This window comes from Bombina bombina, chromosome 6 (assembly GCF_027579735.1).
Source record: "Bombina bombina isolate aBomBom1 chromosome 6, aBomBom1.pri, whole genome shotgun sequence".
NCBI classification, from domain to species: Eukaryota; Metazoa; Chordata; class Amphibia; order Anura; family Bombinatoridae; genus Bombina; species Bombina bombina.
The window spans coordinates 980,314,962-980,332,745 of record NC_069504.1 but is presented as its reverse complement, the minus strand read 5'-3'; the positions used below and the strand labels follow the sequence as shown (position 1 = coordinate 980,332,745).

At 35.8% G+C, this 17,784-nt stretch overlaps 1 protein-coding gene across 1 annotated transcript in view; it reads left to right on the top strand.

Moving 5' to 3' along the window:
- Window positions 1-17,337, top strand: part of RNF130 (ring finger protein 130) — a 625,517-nt gene extending 608,180 nt beyond the window's left edge. Inside the window, exon 8 of the mRNA XM_053718646.1 lies at window positions 13,983-17,337. Coding sequence (XP_053574621.1) covers window positions 13,983-14,092 — 110 coding nt within the window. The 3' untranslated portion in view covers window positions 14,093-17,337. The remainder of the gene's footprint in view (window positions 1-13,982) is intronic.
- Window positions 17,338-17,784: the final 447 nt, after the last annotated feature.

Below are 17,784 nucleotides of genomic sequence, written 5' to 3'. Positions count from 1 at the left end.
CTTGAAGCAGGCGACGCGGATCCATCCTCTTCTTCCGTTGTCTCCCGACTAATGACGGTTCCTTTAAGGGACGTCATCCAAGATGGCGTCCCTTGAATTCCGATTGGCTGATAGGATTCTATCAGCCAATCGGAATTAAGGTAGTAATTTTCTGATTGGCTGATGGAATCAGCCAATCAGAATCAAGTTCAATCCGATTGGCTGATCCAATCAGCCAATCAGATTGAGCTCGCATTCTATTGGCTGATCGGAACAGCCAATAGAATACCTGGATGGTGAAGACAAGGTAGGAAGATCTTCAGGGGCTATGTAATTAGTTTAAAATTGTTGTAATATTTTTCTTATGTTTGTAAATATTTTTTTATTTTTTGTAACTTAGTTCTTTTTTATTTTTTGTACTTTAGCTAGTTTATTTAATTGTATTTATTTGTAGGAATTGTGTTTAATTAATTTATTGATAGTGTAGTGTTAGGTTAATTGTAGGTAATTGTAGGTAGTTTATTTAATTAATGTATTGATAGGGTAGTGTTAGGTTTAATTATATCTTAGGTTAGGATTTATTTTACAGGTAAATTTGTTATTATTTTAACTAGGTAACTATTAAATAGTTCTTAACTATTTAATAGCTATTGTACCTGGTTAAAATAATTACAAAGTTGCCTGTAAAATAAATATTAATCCTAAAATAGCTATAATATAATTATAATTTATATTGTAGCTATATTAGGATTTATTTTACAGGTAAGTATTTAGCTTTAAATAGGAATAAGTTATTTAATAAGAGTTAATTTATTTCGTTAGATGTAAATTATATTTAAGTTAGGGGGGTGTTAGTGTTAGGGTTAGACTTAGCTTTAGGGGTTAATCCATTTATTATAGTAGCGATGAGCTCCGGTCGTCAGATTAGGGGTTAATAATTGAAGGTAGGTGTCGGCGATGTTAGAGAGGGCAGATTAGGGGTTAATACTATTTATGATAGGGTTAGTGAGGCGGGTTAGGGGTTAATAACTTTATTATAGTAGCGGTGCGGTCCGCTCGGCAGATTAGGGGTTAATAAGTGTAGGCAGGTGTCGGCGACGTTGAGGGGGGCAGATTAGGGGTTAATAAATATAATATAGGGGTCGGCGGTGTTAGGGGCAGCAGATTAGGGGTACATAGGGATAACGTAGGTGGCGGCGCTTTGCGGTCGGCAGATTAGGGGTTAATTATTTTAAGTAGCTGGCGGCGACGTTGTGGGGGGCAGGTTAGGGGTTAATAAATGTAATACAGGGGTCGGCGGGGTTAGGGGCAGCAGATTAGGGGTACATAAGTATAACGTAGGTGGCGGTCGCCGCAGATTAGGGGTTAAAATATTTTAATCGAGTGGCGGCGATGTGGGGGGAGCTCGGTTTAGGGGTACATAGGTAGTTTATGGGTGTTAGTGTACTTTAGGGTACAGTAGTTAAGAGCTTTATGAACCGGCGTTAGCCCAGAAAGCTCTTAACTCCTGCTATTTTCAGGCGGCTGGAGTTTTGTCGTTAGAGCTCTAACGCTCACTTCAGAAACGACTCTAAATACCGGAGTTAGGAAGATCCCATTGAAAAGATAGGATACACAAATGGCGTAGGGGGATCTGCGGTATGGAAAAGTCGCGGCTGAAAAGTGAGCGTTAGACCCTTTAATCACTGACTCCAAATACCAGCGGGCGGCCAAAACCAGCGTTAGGAGCCTCTAACGCTGGTTTTGACGGCTACCGCCGAACTCCAAATCTAGGCCTATATCAGGTGTGCATAATTATTAGGCAACTTCCTTTCCTTTGGCAAAATGGGTCAAAAGAAGGACTTGACAGGCTCAGAAAAGTCAAAAATAGTGAGATATCTTGCAGCACTCTTAAAATTGCAAAGCTTCTGAAGCGTGATCATCGAACAATCAAGCGTTTCATTCAAAATAGTCAACAGGGTCGCAAGAAGCGTGTGGAAAAACCAAGGCGCAAAATAACTGCCCATGAACTGAGAAAAGTCAAGCGTGCAGCTGCCAAGATGCCACTTGCCACCAGTTTGGCCATATTTCAGAGCTGCAACATCACTGGAGTGCCAAAAAGTACAAGGTGTGCAATACTCAGAGACATTGCCAAGGTAAGAAAGGCTGAAAGACGACCACCACTGAACAAGTCACACAAGCTGAAACGTCAAGACTGGGCCAAGAAATATCTCAAGACTGATTTTTCTAAGGTTTTATGGACTGATGAAATGAGAGTGAGTCTTGATGGGCCAGATGGATGGGCCCGTGGCTGGATTGGTAAAGGGCAGAGAGCTCCAGTCCGACTCAGACGCCAGCAAGGTGGAGGTGGAGTACTGGTTTGGGCTGGTATCATCAAAGATGAGCTTGTGGGGCCTTTTCGGGTTGAGGATGGAGTTAAGCTCAACTCCCAGTCCTACTGCCAGTTTCTGGAAGACACCTTCTTCAAGCAGTGGTACAGGAAGAAGTCTGCATCCTTCAAAAAAAACATGATTTTCATGCAGGACAATTCTCCATCACACGCGTCCAAGTACTCCACAGCGTGGCTGGCAAGAAAGGGTATAAAAGAAGAAAATCTAATGACATGGCCTCCTTGTTCACCTGATCTGAACCCCATTGAGAACCTGTGGTCCATCATCAAATGTGAGATTTACAAGGAGGGAAAACAGTACACCTCTCTGAACAGTGTCTGAGAGGCTGTGGTTGCTGCTGCACGCAATGTTGATGGTGAACAGATCAAAACACTGACAGAATCCATGGATGGAAGGCTTTTGAGTGTCCTTGCAAAGAAAGGTGGCTATATTGGTCACTGATTTGTTTTTGTTTTGTTTTTGAATGTCAGAAATGTATATTTGTGAATGTTGAGATGTTATATTGGTTTCACTGGTAAAAATAAATAATTGAAATGGGTATATATTTGTTTTTGTTAAGTTGCCTAATAATTATGCACAGTAATAGTCACCTGGACACACAGATATCCCCCTAAAATAGCTATAACTAAAAACAAACTAAAAACTATTCAGCTTTGATATTAATGAGTTTTTTGGGTTCATTGAGAACATGGTTGTTGTTCAATAATAAAATGAATCCTCAAAAATACAACTTGCCTAATAATTCTGCACTCCCTGTATATATATATATATATATATATATATATATATATATATATATATATATATATATATATATATATATATATATATATATATATATATATATATATATATATGTTAAATTAATTTAAATAAATATAAATAAATATATATATATTTTCCTATACATAATCATGTATATTTAAATATCTATCTAAAGGGACACTGAACACAATTTTTTTTCTTTCATGATTCAGACCGAGCATGACATTTTAAGCAACTTTCTAATTTACTTCTATAATCAATTTTTCTTCATTCTCTTGCTATATTTAGTTTAAAAGCAGGAATGTAAATCTTAGCAGACAGCCCATTTTAGGTTCTGCACCATGGATAGCGCTTACATTTACCCACCAATAAGCATGCATAACCCAGGTTCTCAACCAAAAATGGGCCGGCTCCTATGCATCACATTCCTACTTTTTAAATAAAGATAGCAAGAGAATGAAGAAAATTGATAATAGGAGTAAATTAGAAAGTTGCTTAAAATTTCATGCTCTGTCTGAATCATGAAAGAAAAAAATTGGGTTTAGTGTCCCTTTAAAAATAAATAGAACATGTTCTGCTATGTGCAGAATATTGGAATGTATAATATTTACAGTTAATACATAGTTAAAACCTTTATTAAATATGCATATTTAATTGATCATGAAATATGCAATATTATCTTCTTATGTTGCGCTTTTAAATTACCGCAATCGTGTTAGAGCAATTTGTGGGTGCTAGGTTTTTTTCAACTTATTTGGCTGTATTGAAGCCTAAGTGGGAATGTGAGTTTGCGTTCGCAACTTCTCAAAGTCTCTTTGTTACCGCGACATTACACTCAAGAGTGCAAACATTTTACTTTCAACCTGTAGTACGCAAAAAATGACTTCTAGTGGTTTTTAACACTCAAATGCGAGCGCAAACTCACTAATCTGGCCCATAATGTTTAGAGTAAATGACATTATAAAAATGATACTATATAAATATAATATAACATACCTGAAATAAAAGATATAGACAGGTGCTAAAAAAGATATAGACAGGTGCTAAAAAACTAAATCAACTCAGCTAAACGTCACAAAGGTGCTCCATTGTCAAATTTTCCAATTTTAATTACGTATTCATATTTAGTTTGTGGCTTTAAAGGGACATTAAACCCAAAAATTTTCTTTCATATACAGTTTTAAAAAAGTTGCCAATTTACTTCTATTTTCAAATTTGCTATGTTTTCATGTTATTCTTTGTTGAAGGGATACCTAGGTAGATAGCGTGCTCATGTCTGTAGCATTACATGACAGGAAATATTGCTACCATCTAGTGCTCCTCTTAATGTATACCATTGTTGCAAAACTGCTGCCATATAACACTGTAGACACATGCACACTCATGAGCTTACATTCCAGCTTTTCAACAAAGGATAACAAGAAAACAAATACAATTTGATAAAAGAAGTAAATTGGAAAGTTGTTTAAAATTGTATGTTCTATCTGAATCATGGATTTTTTTTAAAGTTTTATGTCCCTTTAAGAGTACCTCTTACTTATGTTGAATGTTACTGTTTCATGTAAAAAGAATACATATATTTTTGATAAAACCACTTTCATAGTCAAAGTAGTGCTTACTTTGCTGATGTATGAACTTGAGAATGTCCCTTTAAATAAAAAACTGTCTCATGCATTATATGTCCTACAATATAATAATATCAAATGAATGATACAATTGCACCTGCAAGAAAAACATTATTATTTAATGGAATCCTGCTTGTTTGCTTTCGTTATTACTTTCTAGAAAGGATAATTCCATTTCTAAAACAATACTGATGTTAGCCTGGTGTTATTTATTGTCACATACATTTTTTATTTTGCTGCTGTTCATTATGTACTATACAACATTTTAGTATTAAGTGGCAGCAGGGAGAAAAGAAAGCATAAATTTAATAAAATCTTCTTAAGGATTCTAGCAGCAATGGAGACTGAATCATAAATTTACTGGTTCATTCTTATGACCTCTGAAAGTAAATTGTAGATTACAGATGTTTTTTTTAGTTGAGAATAAACTGGCTGCTTCTCATAACTCAGTCACTAAACAGAAAATACATAATATTATCTTATCCTATTATAGCAAATCACTGTTCTCTGCCTGAGAATGTCTAGGACAAGTTTTATTTAAAGGGACATGAAACACAATTTTTTTTTCATGATTCAAATAGAGAATACAATTTTAAACAACTTTCCAATTTACATCTATTGTTTAATTTGCTTCTTTCTCTTGTTATCCTTATGCTGAAAGGTTTGTCTAGGAAAGCTCAGGAGCAGCAAAGAACCTGATTGGTGGCTGCACATATATACTGATTGTCATTGGCTCACCTATGTGTTCTGTTAGAAACCAGTAGTGCGTTGCTGCTCCTTGAACAAATGATACCAAGAGAATGAAACACATTAGATAATAGAAGTAAATTAGAAAGTTGTTTAAAATTGTATGCTCTATCTGAGTCTTGAAATAAAATTTTGGGGTTTCATGTCCCTTTAACTGAAACTTAAGCATCTGCTTAAAGGTAAACACCTGTAATTTTTACAAGGCATTTCTGTTGTCTTGCTATAGAATCATATAAAAGTTAAGTCTAATATAATGTTTGCTGCAATTGTTTTTTTTAGTCAAACACCTCCTACCACTTACCTTATTTGGAGAGCCCAATCCAGGCATAAGGGGACAGTCTACTTGAAAATATATATTTATGTATCTCAATGTTAAAGCAATTTGCCTGCTTTATTTTTCTAATACCTGAGATCTCATATTTTTGAGTCCTTATAACTTCTGTGTACAATATTTTTTTTTTATAATTTTTTATTAGCTGGTGTTGTTATGAGTGTAAGTGTAATTTGTAATGTATTTATGATGTGTTTTATGCAACTTTTTTGTTTCTTGAAACGGTTAACCAGAGCTCTGTGGACACGGTAATCATTCTAGCATAAATCGCGATTGCGCTCAAGTGATCGCGATGTGTATATATGTATTTACAGACATATATACACAGATAAGCATATAAATACATATGTACACATACATAGAAATATATATATAAGTGCATTGGAGCCCTTTGCAGTTAAAGGGACAGTCAACACCAGAATTGTTGTTGTTTAGAGATAGATAATTCCTTTATTAACCATTCCCCAGTTTTGCATAACCAACACAGTTATAATAATACATGTTTTACCTCTGTAATTACCTTGTATCTAAGCCTCTGCAAACTGCCCCCTTATTTCAGTTCTTTTGACAGACTTGCATTTTAGCCACTCAGTGCTGACTCCTAGGTAACTTCACATGCGTGAACTCAATGTTATCTATATAAAACACATGAACTAACGCCCTCTAGTGGTGAAAAACTGTCAAAATGCATTCAGATTAGAAGCCACCTTCAAGGTCTGAGAAATTAGCATATGAGCCTACCTAGGTTTAGCTTTCAATTAAGAATACCAAGAGAACAAAGCAAAATTGGTGATAAAAGTAAGTTGGAAAGTGACAGGTTTTTTTCCCTGTTTTGTTTGCCATGTGCTGCTGGCAGCCATTTTACTCACCTCTCTTGCTGACTCTGGTGCATACTGTGTGATGCTGCTAATTTCCTGCACTTCCTTTTATGGCCAGAATGGTGTACATCATCTGTGCGAGACAGGATGCAGTCTCAGAATTGTGATGTCATCACTTATTATTTAAAGGGCCTCTGTTCAGTATGCTTTACCCTTGCGTTGTCTCAGACCTGTTTGTGAGAGCTCCTGTGTATTCAGATTCAAAGAGTATTCCAGCCACCAATTTTTCTTAAAAGACCTTTATTTCACATGGGGTCCCAAACAAACAGTTACAACGTTTCAAGCCACACCAGACTCTTAATCATGATTAAGAGCCTGGTGTGGCTTGAAACGTTATAACTGTTTGTTTGGGACCCCATGTGAAATAAAGGTCTTTTAAGAAAACTTGGTGGCTGGAATACTCTTTGAATCTGGATTGACTGGGACCTGGCAAGTCCTTTTTTGTTCCGTGCCCCACTGAAAAAGCAAAGGTGTGCTGTTTCTTCAAAATCATTTGTAGCTCCTGTATATTACCTGGCTGTCTGACGTCCCTCCTGGTTCCTGATCTCTGGCTTGTTCCTGACTCTGCTGTTCTCCTTGTTCCTGATTCCGGCTCGTCTGACTACTCGCTTTGGCTCCTGACTCGGCTCGTCTGACTACCAGCTCTGGTTTTGATCCCTGGCTTGTTATTTGACTTGTGGACTTTTTATTATTTGTTGCTATTAATAAAGGTGTAATTATTTTTGCATTTCTCATCTCAGTCTGATTCCTGGCACCCTGACAGAAAGTTGCTTAAAATATACATGCCCTATCATGAAAGTTTATTTTGGACTTGACTGTCCCTTAAAGAAGATGAAAACATGTAAAAGCATATTTATGCAATATAATATTCCTTTTTAAATATTTCACAATCCAATGTTCTGCACATTCCTATATATATCTATACCTATTTATAATCCTGTGTATATGTGTGTATATATATATATATATATATATATATATGTATAGATATATATTGTACCAAAATATCATCAGATATATGTAGAAATATGTACCTATGAATAAATAGAACATATTTTATGTCAAGAACATTGTAATGTGAAATATCCATATTTTCATGTCAGTTTACCGCAATTGAGAATATGCGATCGGGTTTGCATGTGAGTTGGGTGTTAGGTTCTTCTTTTCACTTTTATTTGCCCTAGACATTCTGTATGTTTTATGTCTTTTGAGGTTCTTCAATCTACTATTTCTATATCTACGACTCAGGCATCATCTTTACCTTTTACTTATGTAATGGGTCCAGCTATATGAGAACTATAGCCAGCAGGAAGAGTTGGGTTATGTATAGGAGGGGTGGCACCCTGAAGACTTTTGGGTAGATGATATGTTCTGCAAGAAGTCACAAGACAGTACATTCCACTAGTGCCTAAATACTGTATCGCCACATCCAACATGAAGAAACAGATTTGTCTGTAAATTTTTGAAATTTTAGTTGTTTCTCATAGTATATACAACAGTAGTCAAAACTATTTAACAACTGGGGATGCTTCTGGATGGCGGCCATGATGGTCGCTTATTTTAGAGGCTGAAGAGTCAGGCTTATATATCTGCTGCATATCGTCTGACTGAAGCCTCATCCAGGGTTGAGAGTGACATATACTTAAATTACAGATTATACTGAGTAATTTGAACAGATTATACTGAGTAATCTAACCCCCCCCCCCTGTGATCCGGGTATAACAGCATCTTGACCTATGCTTCTTGACCTATACTTCAACATACAATGTTTTGGGATATGAGCCAAATTACGCATGTGGTCTCTTGAGAGTAATTAAGATGATTCTACATTCCTCATCTTATTAAAATTAATAATTCCACGCATGTTTAGGGCAACCCCCCTGTCAGTGGCCAAGACTAGTGGGGATCGTAAACCCAGCTTTAAACAGGAATTAACTTCATAAAATCCTGATATGCAACATGCCTTTTATAACATTACCAAGGGTCGTTAGCAGTCCTTTATTAGCAGTTTACTAGTACTATGCTACTCCCAACTATTCTAGCCGTATCTCTCAATATATATTTTCCCCAGGACACTGGGAATATCCTGACCTCAGGAAATTAACTTGCCTTTAGACATAACTACTATAGTGGTTGTGTGCATACTCATCAGCTTAATGTTAAAGTTGAAGTACCCTATTGCCCTAACCACACTATACTTTGTGTTGATATTTATGACTCATTACAATATGAAATGGAGTCTCTTTACCAAAAAACATGCTTCACAGCTCCATGGATTAATAATAATTTCTAACTCTTTATAGTCAAATATTTTATTGTTATAACCTTTTAAAGTACCTACTGCTTAAAGGGTTATGACCGTTCACACCATTAGAATAGTATTTACCTATTTCATTGTTATATATCTCTTTATATGTGCTATATATGTCACTTCATCAAGCCCATGAGTGTCTATATAGCAAATTATTTTACCTCCATTGAATTATACTATAGCCCTTGGGTCCAAGAGTTGCCTATTATTACCTCAGGAGGTTCTTATAATTATAAAAAGGGAGGTTTCAGTAATGTTGGCCTAAGCATCACTAGTTTGGTATTTTACTAGATATATATGTTATTCTGCTATGAACGTTGCTATATCATGTTTTTATATATGTACAGGTTACATGTTGTTAACACTAGTCTTTTGGTATGTACATTTTGTCCAACAAACCGCTATCCTTTTCTTTGTCTAACTGAAATACAGAGCTTAACAACTATACATATACGCAAGGGAAACAAATTACTGACTAGTAACTTATAGTGCCAGATTTTGCACTGTACTGTACTCACTTTATTGTTAATTATACTTTACTACTCTGGTCTGTATTCAACATGTATATCTGTTATGTATGTGTTAGACCATGTCATATATGTTGTTATTACTAAAATCCTCAATAAATAAAGTATGAAAACAAAACAATAGCCCAGTGAATAGTAACCCTGAAACTGTAGTTGTGCTCAGCAATTTAATGTCCCTTTAAAAGGTTATAAAAGTAATTATTTTCTCTGCTAAAAAAATAAAACAAAAATCTTTAATAACTGATTCTGTATTTATATAAATATCTGATGGTCCCCAGCCTATCCGTGAGTCCACTGTTCCAACCAGATATCAACGTTTTCACCTGTTAAGAAATAGATCCTTCATAAATCACAGCATAGGGTGGCCACATTGCCAGTCAACTTAACTACAGCAAGTTTTTTTTGCATATCTCTGCAGCAGCTATTGAATTCCAATGCATTTATAAGTAATTCACCTTACTTGATGAATAATGCACCCTGAGATCCAATTAAAGGGTTTAAAAAGTGATAATTTGGATGCGTTCATGTATTTTAAAATATACAAAATTGGAAGGCAGCTGGGAAGCATAAAATTAATGTTCTCTCTTTATAAGTGAACTTGAAGACTCTCAACTTGAATTCCAGCTCTGTCTGTATCGCTATTCAGTGGCTTTCTTCATATTGTCCCTAACTTTACCCATTTCCATATTCCATTTTGTATTCTTATTTTTACATCTTTCCCTGTTCACATTTTCCTGTGTCTACCGTTTAATCCATAACATTCTCTTCCCTTTCCTATTTATTTCTGCCCCTTGTATATTTTTTCTCCTTCCCCCATCCGTCCTTTTCCCCTCTAATTTTTCCTTCATCTGTCCAGGTCTTTCCTTCTGTTTAACTCACTGTTTCTATACCTAATATCCACTCACTCATCTCGCAGTCCGCTCTGTTTATCTTTCCTTTGTGAGACTATGTTTCCTCTTCTTCTTCTCTCCATGTTTGCCAACTATTTATAGAACCTTTTGCGTGAGATTTATAACATGAAAAGAGAAATATTGGTTTTTGTGGCAAAGTTGTCAATAGCAAATTAAAGTAAATGCAAACGCTGTAACACCTATAAGCCTGGCTGATTTAGTTGTAGGCAACGTTGTTAAATCCTGCAGAGTGTAAGAAAATGATGTTTTTGTGTGTGATCAGTACAAATATAAAGCAAAAAAAGCGACAGTAAACAGCTTGTAATTACAAGACATTTCTGTCCTATTGCTATAAAATAACATATTAGCCAAACTCCACCCGCTATTTATCTTATTTGGAGTAGCCAATATGGGAACAACTGTCATGAAGTTAATACAAAGTGCTCTGTTTTGCAGTTGCCATCAGTTAAAGCCATTTAATGAAAGATATGTAGTTGGGTTAGCCTTGAGAAGTCTACATGGTTCTTTTCATATTTAGAGAAGTAGAAATTGATCAATTGTTAGAGCTAAATTACATAAAAAGGGGGTAAAATAAATAATGAAAATATCATTCAAAGCATTTTCATTATACATAACTAAATATTTTATTTAAAAATCTCAAGGTCTTTGCTATCCCTTTAACTTAAACCGACACTCTATATAAACACAAGGGCTTACTTATCTCTGAGATAACAAATGAAAATGAATCTGGTTACTATCTCTCTGACCCCCACTAGGAGAGTAATTTCTTCTGCTGGGTCTTGTTTACAAACGGCTAGATTACGAGTTGTGCGTTAGGGTAAAAAAGCAGGGTTTTTTACGCCCGCTGGTATTACGAGTCTTGCAGGTATAGGTGTACCACACACTTCTTTGGCCTTACCGCAAAACGACTTACATAAACTTTGTAAAGTCTTCTTTCTATGGGACTTCCATAGCGCCAGTATTACGAGTCTGTCCTGGGAGGCCAAAAATGAGCGGTACACCCTACCCTGTCAAGATCCCTAACGCATTTAACAGTCAGTAGTTAAGAGTTTTATGGTACAACGCCGTAGCATAAAACTCATAACTAAAGTGCTAAAAAGTACACTAACACCCATAAACTACCTATTAACCCCTAAACCGAGGCCCTCCCGCATTGCAAATACTAAAATAAATTTTTTAACCCCTAATCTGCCACTCCGGACACCCGCCGCCACCTACATTATATTTATTAACCCCTAATCTGCCGCCCCCAATCTACACTTATTAACCCCTAATTTGCCGCACCCAACGTCGCCGCCACTATAATAAACATATTAACTCCTAAACCGCCGCACTCCCGCCTTGCAAACGTTAGTTAAATATTATTAACCCCTAATCTGCCGTCCCTAACATTGCCGCCACCTACCTACATTTATTAACCCCTAATCTGCCGCCCCCAACGTTGCCGCCACTATATTAAAGTTATTAACCCCTAAACCTAAGTCTAACCCTAAACCTAACGCCCACTAATTTAAATATAATTTAAATAAATCTAAATAAATATTCCTATCATTAACTAAATCATTCCTATTCCTATTCAAAACTAAATACTTACCTGTAAAATAAACCCTAAGATAGCTACAATATAACTAATAGTTACATTGTATCTAGGTTAGGATTTATTTTTATTTTACATTCAAGTTTGTATTTATTTTAACTAGGTAGAATTGTTATTAAATAGTTATTAACTATTTAATAACTACCTAGCTAAAATAAATACAAATTTACCTGTAAAATACCTGTTGGGGGCAGCAGATTAGGGGTTAATAAATATAATGTAGATGGCGGCGGTGTCCGGAGCGGCAGATTAGGGGTTAATAAGTATAATATAGGTGTTGGTGATGTCGGGGGCTGCAGATTAGTGGTTAATAAGTGTAAGATTAGGGGTGTTTAGACTCGGGGTTCATGTTAGGTGTAGACATAAAATGTGTTTCCCCATATGAATCAATGGGGCTGCGTTACTGAGTTTTACGCTGCTTTTTTGCAGGTGTTAGACTTTTTTTCAGCCGGCTCTCCCCGTTGATTCCTATGAGGAAATCGTGCACAAGTACGTTACACCAGCTCACCGCTGACTTAAGCAGCGCTGGTATTGGAGTGCGGTAATGAGCAAAATTTTGCTCCACGCTCACTTCTTGCCTTTTAACGCTGTGTTTGTAAAAACCTGTAATACCAGCGCTGTAGGTAAGTGAGCGGTAAGAGAAAACTGCTCGTTAGCACCGCACAGACTCTAACGCAAAACTCGTAATCTAGGTGATAGTTTTTATGTACTCATTGCTGCAGTGTTGAAATGTAATATATTATACTTCAATAAATAAAAATTGATAACTGGAAATACATTAAGGGGAGAAAAAATCGCAGTGCACTGTCCCTTTTACTCTTCATCATGTATTGTGCACTAAAATTATTTGTTAATTAATTTTTCTATATACCCTAAAATTTGCTTGTTTCATTCAACTATAGTGTCTACTAATATAAGAAGCAATGTCTTTCATTGAAATGTTCAAATTGAACAGTAAAATGTAAGAGAAATATTTAAATATAGATTTATATTTATTTCTAATTTATCTTTTTTTTTTTTTTAATATACAGTATTTTTGTACAACCTAAGGGGTAAGTTATAGTGTTATTATAGGTTTTTTTTTAATTCTAGGGTTGGTAACCCAAGTTAAGGAATAATGTTTCTATGTTAAAGGGATAATCCCTTTATTACGCATTCCCCAATTTTGCATAAACAACACTGTGATATTAACACACTTTTTACCTCTGTAATTACCTTGTATATAAGCCTCTGCAGATTGTCCCTGTATCTCAGTGATTTTGACCATTCAGTGCTGACCCATAAATAACTTTATGGGGCTGAGCATACTGTTATCTATATGATACACATGAACTAGCAGTCTCTAGCTGTGAAAAACTAAAAATGTACTGAGATAAGAAGTGGCCTTCAACGGCTTAGAAATTAAAATATGAACCTACCTAGGTTTAGCTTTCAACAAATACAATGAGAACAAAGCAAATTTGATGATAAAAGTAAATTGGAAAGTTGTTTAAAATTGTATGCCCTATCTGAATCATGAAAGTTTAATTTTGACTTGACTGTCCCTTTAACATGCTAAACGATAACAATTTGTTAGATGTATTGCATTGTTTATTCATGATAACGTATCTTTTGATAATGATGTTAATGCAATGATAATTCACAATTTTTATGCAGGTCAGAGAGGCAAACCTTTATGAGTGTACTCAAATGGTTGATAATCTGTATCTGCAAGAAAAAAAATCCTTTGGGTAATATAAACTTGCTAGGTAGTCCAGGGTAAATACTCCATGGTGCATTTCAACTAATTTTTTTGCATGCCAATGTTTGCCACACCAGTTATAGGTCACAAAAGGTTTTCTCTGGCTTTTGTCACTTTTATCCATTTTTCTCTTTAGAGAATCTTTTAGACTAATGGTCTGTTTTATCACTTTTTTTCCAGGTAGTCTCTTCTTCCATCGTAACTCACTATCCCCACGGAGTCTGGGATATGAGACCGAATTGTCCACTATAGAACCTTCGCTTGATATCTATGACGAGAACAAAACCTGAGTCCTCTCATTGGCCTTCCACTGCCCCACTTGTGCTACTTTATACCCTTCTACTCAACCAACCCGCCCATCAGTACATTAACAACTTGTAGTGCCCTATTGTCTGTACTCTGTCTGAAGTGAAGAGCTCTGCAGAGTAACAAAGCACAGCATACCCATCCGCTTTGCCAGAGGAATGTACAGATGCAAATGGACTTGGGAGCACAAGAGGTTTTTTTTATAACTTGGTGTAAGGAATAGGAGGTTGTCCAGAAATTAAATGCTCCTCTTTAACACTTGCAGAAAAATACATCAAATTCAACAGGAATTGTATGTCCACTTCTCATTAGGCATCTGACAATACATTTTTTAGCAATGGAGATATGAAATGGAACTTTGAAAAACTTTGAACCAGAATCTACAAAGATAACATTTCACAATGACCACGGATAAATGTTAGTGACCATTGCATAGATCTGATTGCAGGTCTACCCCAAATGTTGCTGTGCTTCAGCCTATTCTTGAATAGAACAGACTGTGTTGTTGAAGATTTTTACCGAAGAAATATAGCTTCTACCCTCACCTTGTGCTGTTCTGTCATTGTATTTGTGGCTGTTTTTGTCACGTGGTGTATAAAGAGTATGGATATGGGGTCTTTATATTTACCACCATAAATATGCGCTTATACATTTGACTTGCTTGCTGCTGTAGCAGCGTGAAGAAGCACCACAGCAGATAAGGTGCCTCCATTGCGGACTCCACTTCAAAATTGGAGCAACCACTGAATAGAGTATAACAAGTTCATCAGGAATTCACTGATGTCATCGCTATAACCTACAGTTGATTATGCAGTATGGAAACCTTAGGCTGCAAATTAAGAATATAAATATATTTCTTGCAGTGTTTAGAATTTGACTGTACAACTTGATAATAATAAACCAATTTGTATGTATGTTAGCTACATGAGGTTGTAAAATTCTAGACTCTTAGCTCATAGTCAATAGACATAAGAGTTAATTTTTCCCATTAGATGCTAAAGAACTCCGGGTAAGAGAGAAATTATTATTCTTACATATTTGAGTTTTGAGCTGAAAATATGATATAAAAAAAAAAAGTTTCTTGCTTGTGAGTGCTCCATTATTATGACCACATCTGCTTTGGAGAATTCTGTGACTTATCATGTGGATCTCTGGACAACATTGTGATATTATAGTGTGGCTGCCGTGCAGTAACCAGAGTTACGTGTTTTTATCCCTTTCATAGGCAAAGCTCAGCTTTAAGCAGCTCTGCTTAACCAGCAAGAAATCAAGAAGCTCAAATAATTGAAAGGTTTCATTGTGGCTCCTGAAAAGGGGATATTTTCACAGCTCACCGTAACTGTGAAATTGGTTACCACTGTGAAAAAGATACAGACCCAAATAATTGCAGGGTTGTGTTTTTCAGTTGAGCGCTGCTTTGCAGGAATCACAAATAAGGTGTCCAATACTATACAGTGCTTCTAGAAAACTGACGGAGGGAGGTGGAAAGGAGCCATTTGGAACAGCAAGGATGTCTGCCACTGACTTTGTAAAAATATTTGCCAGTTAAAGTAGCAGTCCCATTTAAAAACACAGACTGAAAATGCAATTAATAGAAAGAGAGTTCAGTGTATTAGAATTACTCTCCACCTTTAACCATTCATTTTACAATTCAAGATCAGACTTTTAAAGAAAGGGTCTCTTAAAGGGACACTGAACCCATTTTTTTTCTTTTGTAATTCAGAAAGAGCATGCAATTTTAAGCAACTTTCTAATTTACTCCTATTATCAATTTTTCTTCGTTCTCTTGCTATCATTATTTGAAAAAGAAGGCATCTAAGCTTTTTTTTTGGTTTCAGTACTCTGGACAGCACTTTTTTATTGGTGGATGAATTTATCCACCAATCAGCAAGGACAACCCAGGTTGTTCACCAAAAATGGGCCGGCATCTAAACTTACATTCTTGCATTTCAAATAAAGATACCAAGAGAATTAAGAAAATTTGATAATAGGAGTAAATTAGAAAGCTGCTTAAAATTTCATGCTCAATCTTAATCACGAAAGAAAATTTTTGGGTACAGTGTCCCTTTAAACTTGCATTCTGATATGCTTTGAGTCGTTAGAGCATGTAATTTATGCATTACTGACTCTAGCTCAATCTAAAGAGTTCAAATCATAGGTAATGTCCTGCTTGTGTTTTCCAAGCTGGAAACAGTAAATCAGCTAATCAAAAGTGACAGAAGCATGTAACCACCAATCATCTGCTGTTTTCTGTTTGGGAGCTGCAATGCTTTTAACTTGCAACTTTACCTATGTGTTTAAACCCTTTGCATGTGTTAAATGCATAAAAAGCTTGAGTAAGAAGTACAAAATGTACTTGCTCTAAAGTAGTAAAACATGTATTTTTACATTAGAAATCCCCTGTAAGGATACAATGGGAAAAAAATGTATATTAAACACAAATTGTTTTTTTTAATATCACATTTTATTTAGTAATTTCCCATTCTGTATAGTATCTCTTAAAGTGAATGTAAATTGTCATATATTAGTACCCGCTTTTTAAAAACAGGGGCACTTTCATTCATGAAACTTTACATTACAGCGTAGTTTTACAAATACTTACCTTTCTCTTGAGCAAAGCCGGATCGCCTATCCCCCGCTTGCTGCGGTACTTACACAGCAACGAGGAAACCGGCTTCCTCCAATCACGGTGTGGCCTCACGAGATAGACGCTCTGGGGAGGGGGAGCCATGATTGGAGGAAGCCGGTTTTGTCATTGGTGACGTAAGTACAGAGGAACTGCGGGCGGGGGATCGGCAATCGGCTTTGCTCAAGAGAAAGGTAAGTATTTTTAAAAATATGCTGCAACGTAAACTTTCATGACTGAAAGTGCCCCTGTTTTTAAAGTTTTTTTCTAAAAACCGGGCACTAATTCATGAAAGTTTACATTCACTTTAATAACTATTGTCTGCTATTCAGATATTTCAATTTAAGCAAAATCTAATTCAAGTAAAGTTGTATTCATATGTGACCTGAACATATTCTCTGTGACATCATTTTATTTGTTTTAGAACACACCCAATATAGGATCGGACTGATAATGGGACAGGTTTGCAGAAGACCTTTATTTTGTAGCATATACTTAAAGGGACTGCTGCTTTACAGAAAACAAAATGGCAACCTGGATTTATATGTGCAAAACATTGCTGAATAAAGCATACAACCAATTCAAATAAACACATTAAAACTATTCTATATTGTTATGCATTATTATTTATTACATTCAGAGAGAGGATTTAAATAACTTGGATAACTAGAAAGTCAGTGTATGAAGGTAAAAAGAAGATGGAGCACTAAGTAAGTTTATAATCTTAAACAAATGTTAAAACAGAATATGGCTCTGTATACAGATAAAGGGATATGAAACATAACATTTTTCTTTTCTGATCCAGACAGAGCATATATACGTTTTAAAAAGTTTCAAATTTCCTTCTAGTATCAAATTAGCTTTGTTTTTATGGTGTTCTTTGTTGAAAAGATACCTAGGTAGGTAGCATGCACTTGTCTGGAGCACTATGTGGCAGAAAAAAAAGTGCTCTTGCAAAACTGCTGCTATATAGTGCTGCAGACACGCACGCTACTGACCTTACCTCCCTGCTTTTGAACAAAGGATACCAATTTAGCAAAGCAAATTGGA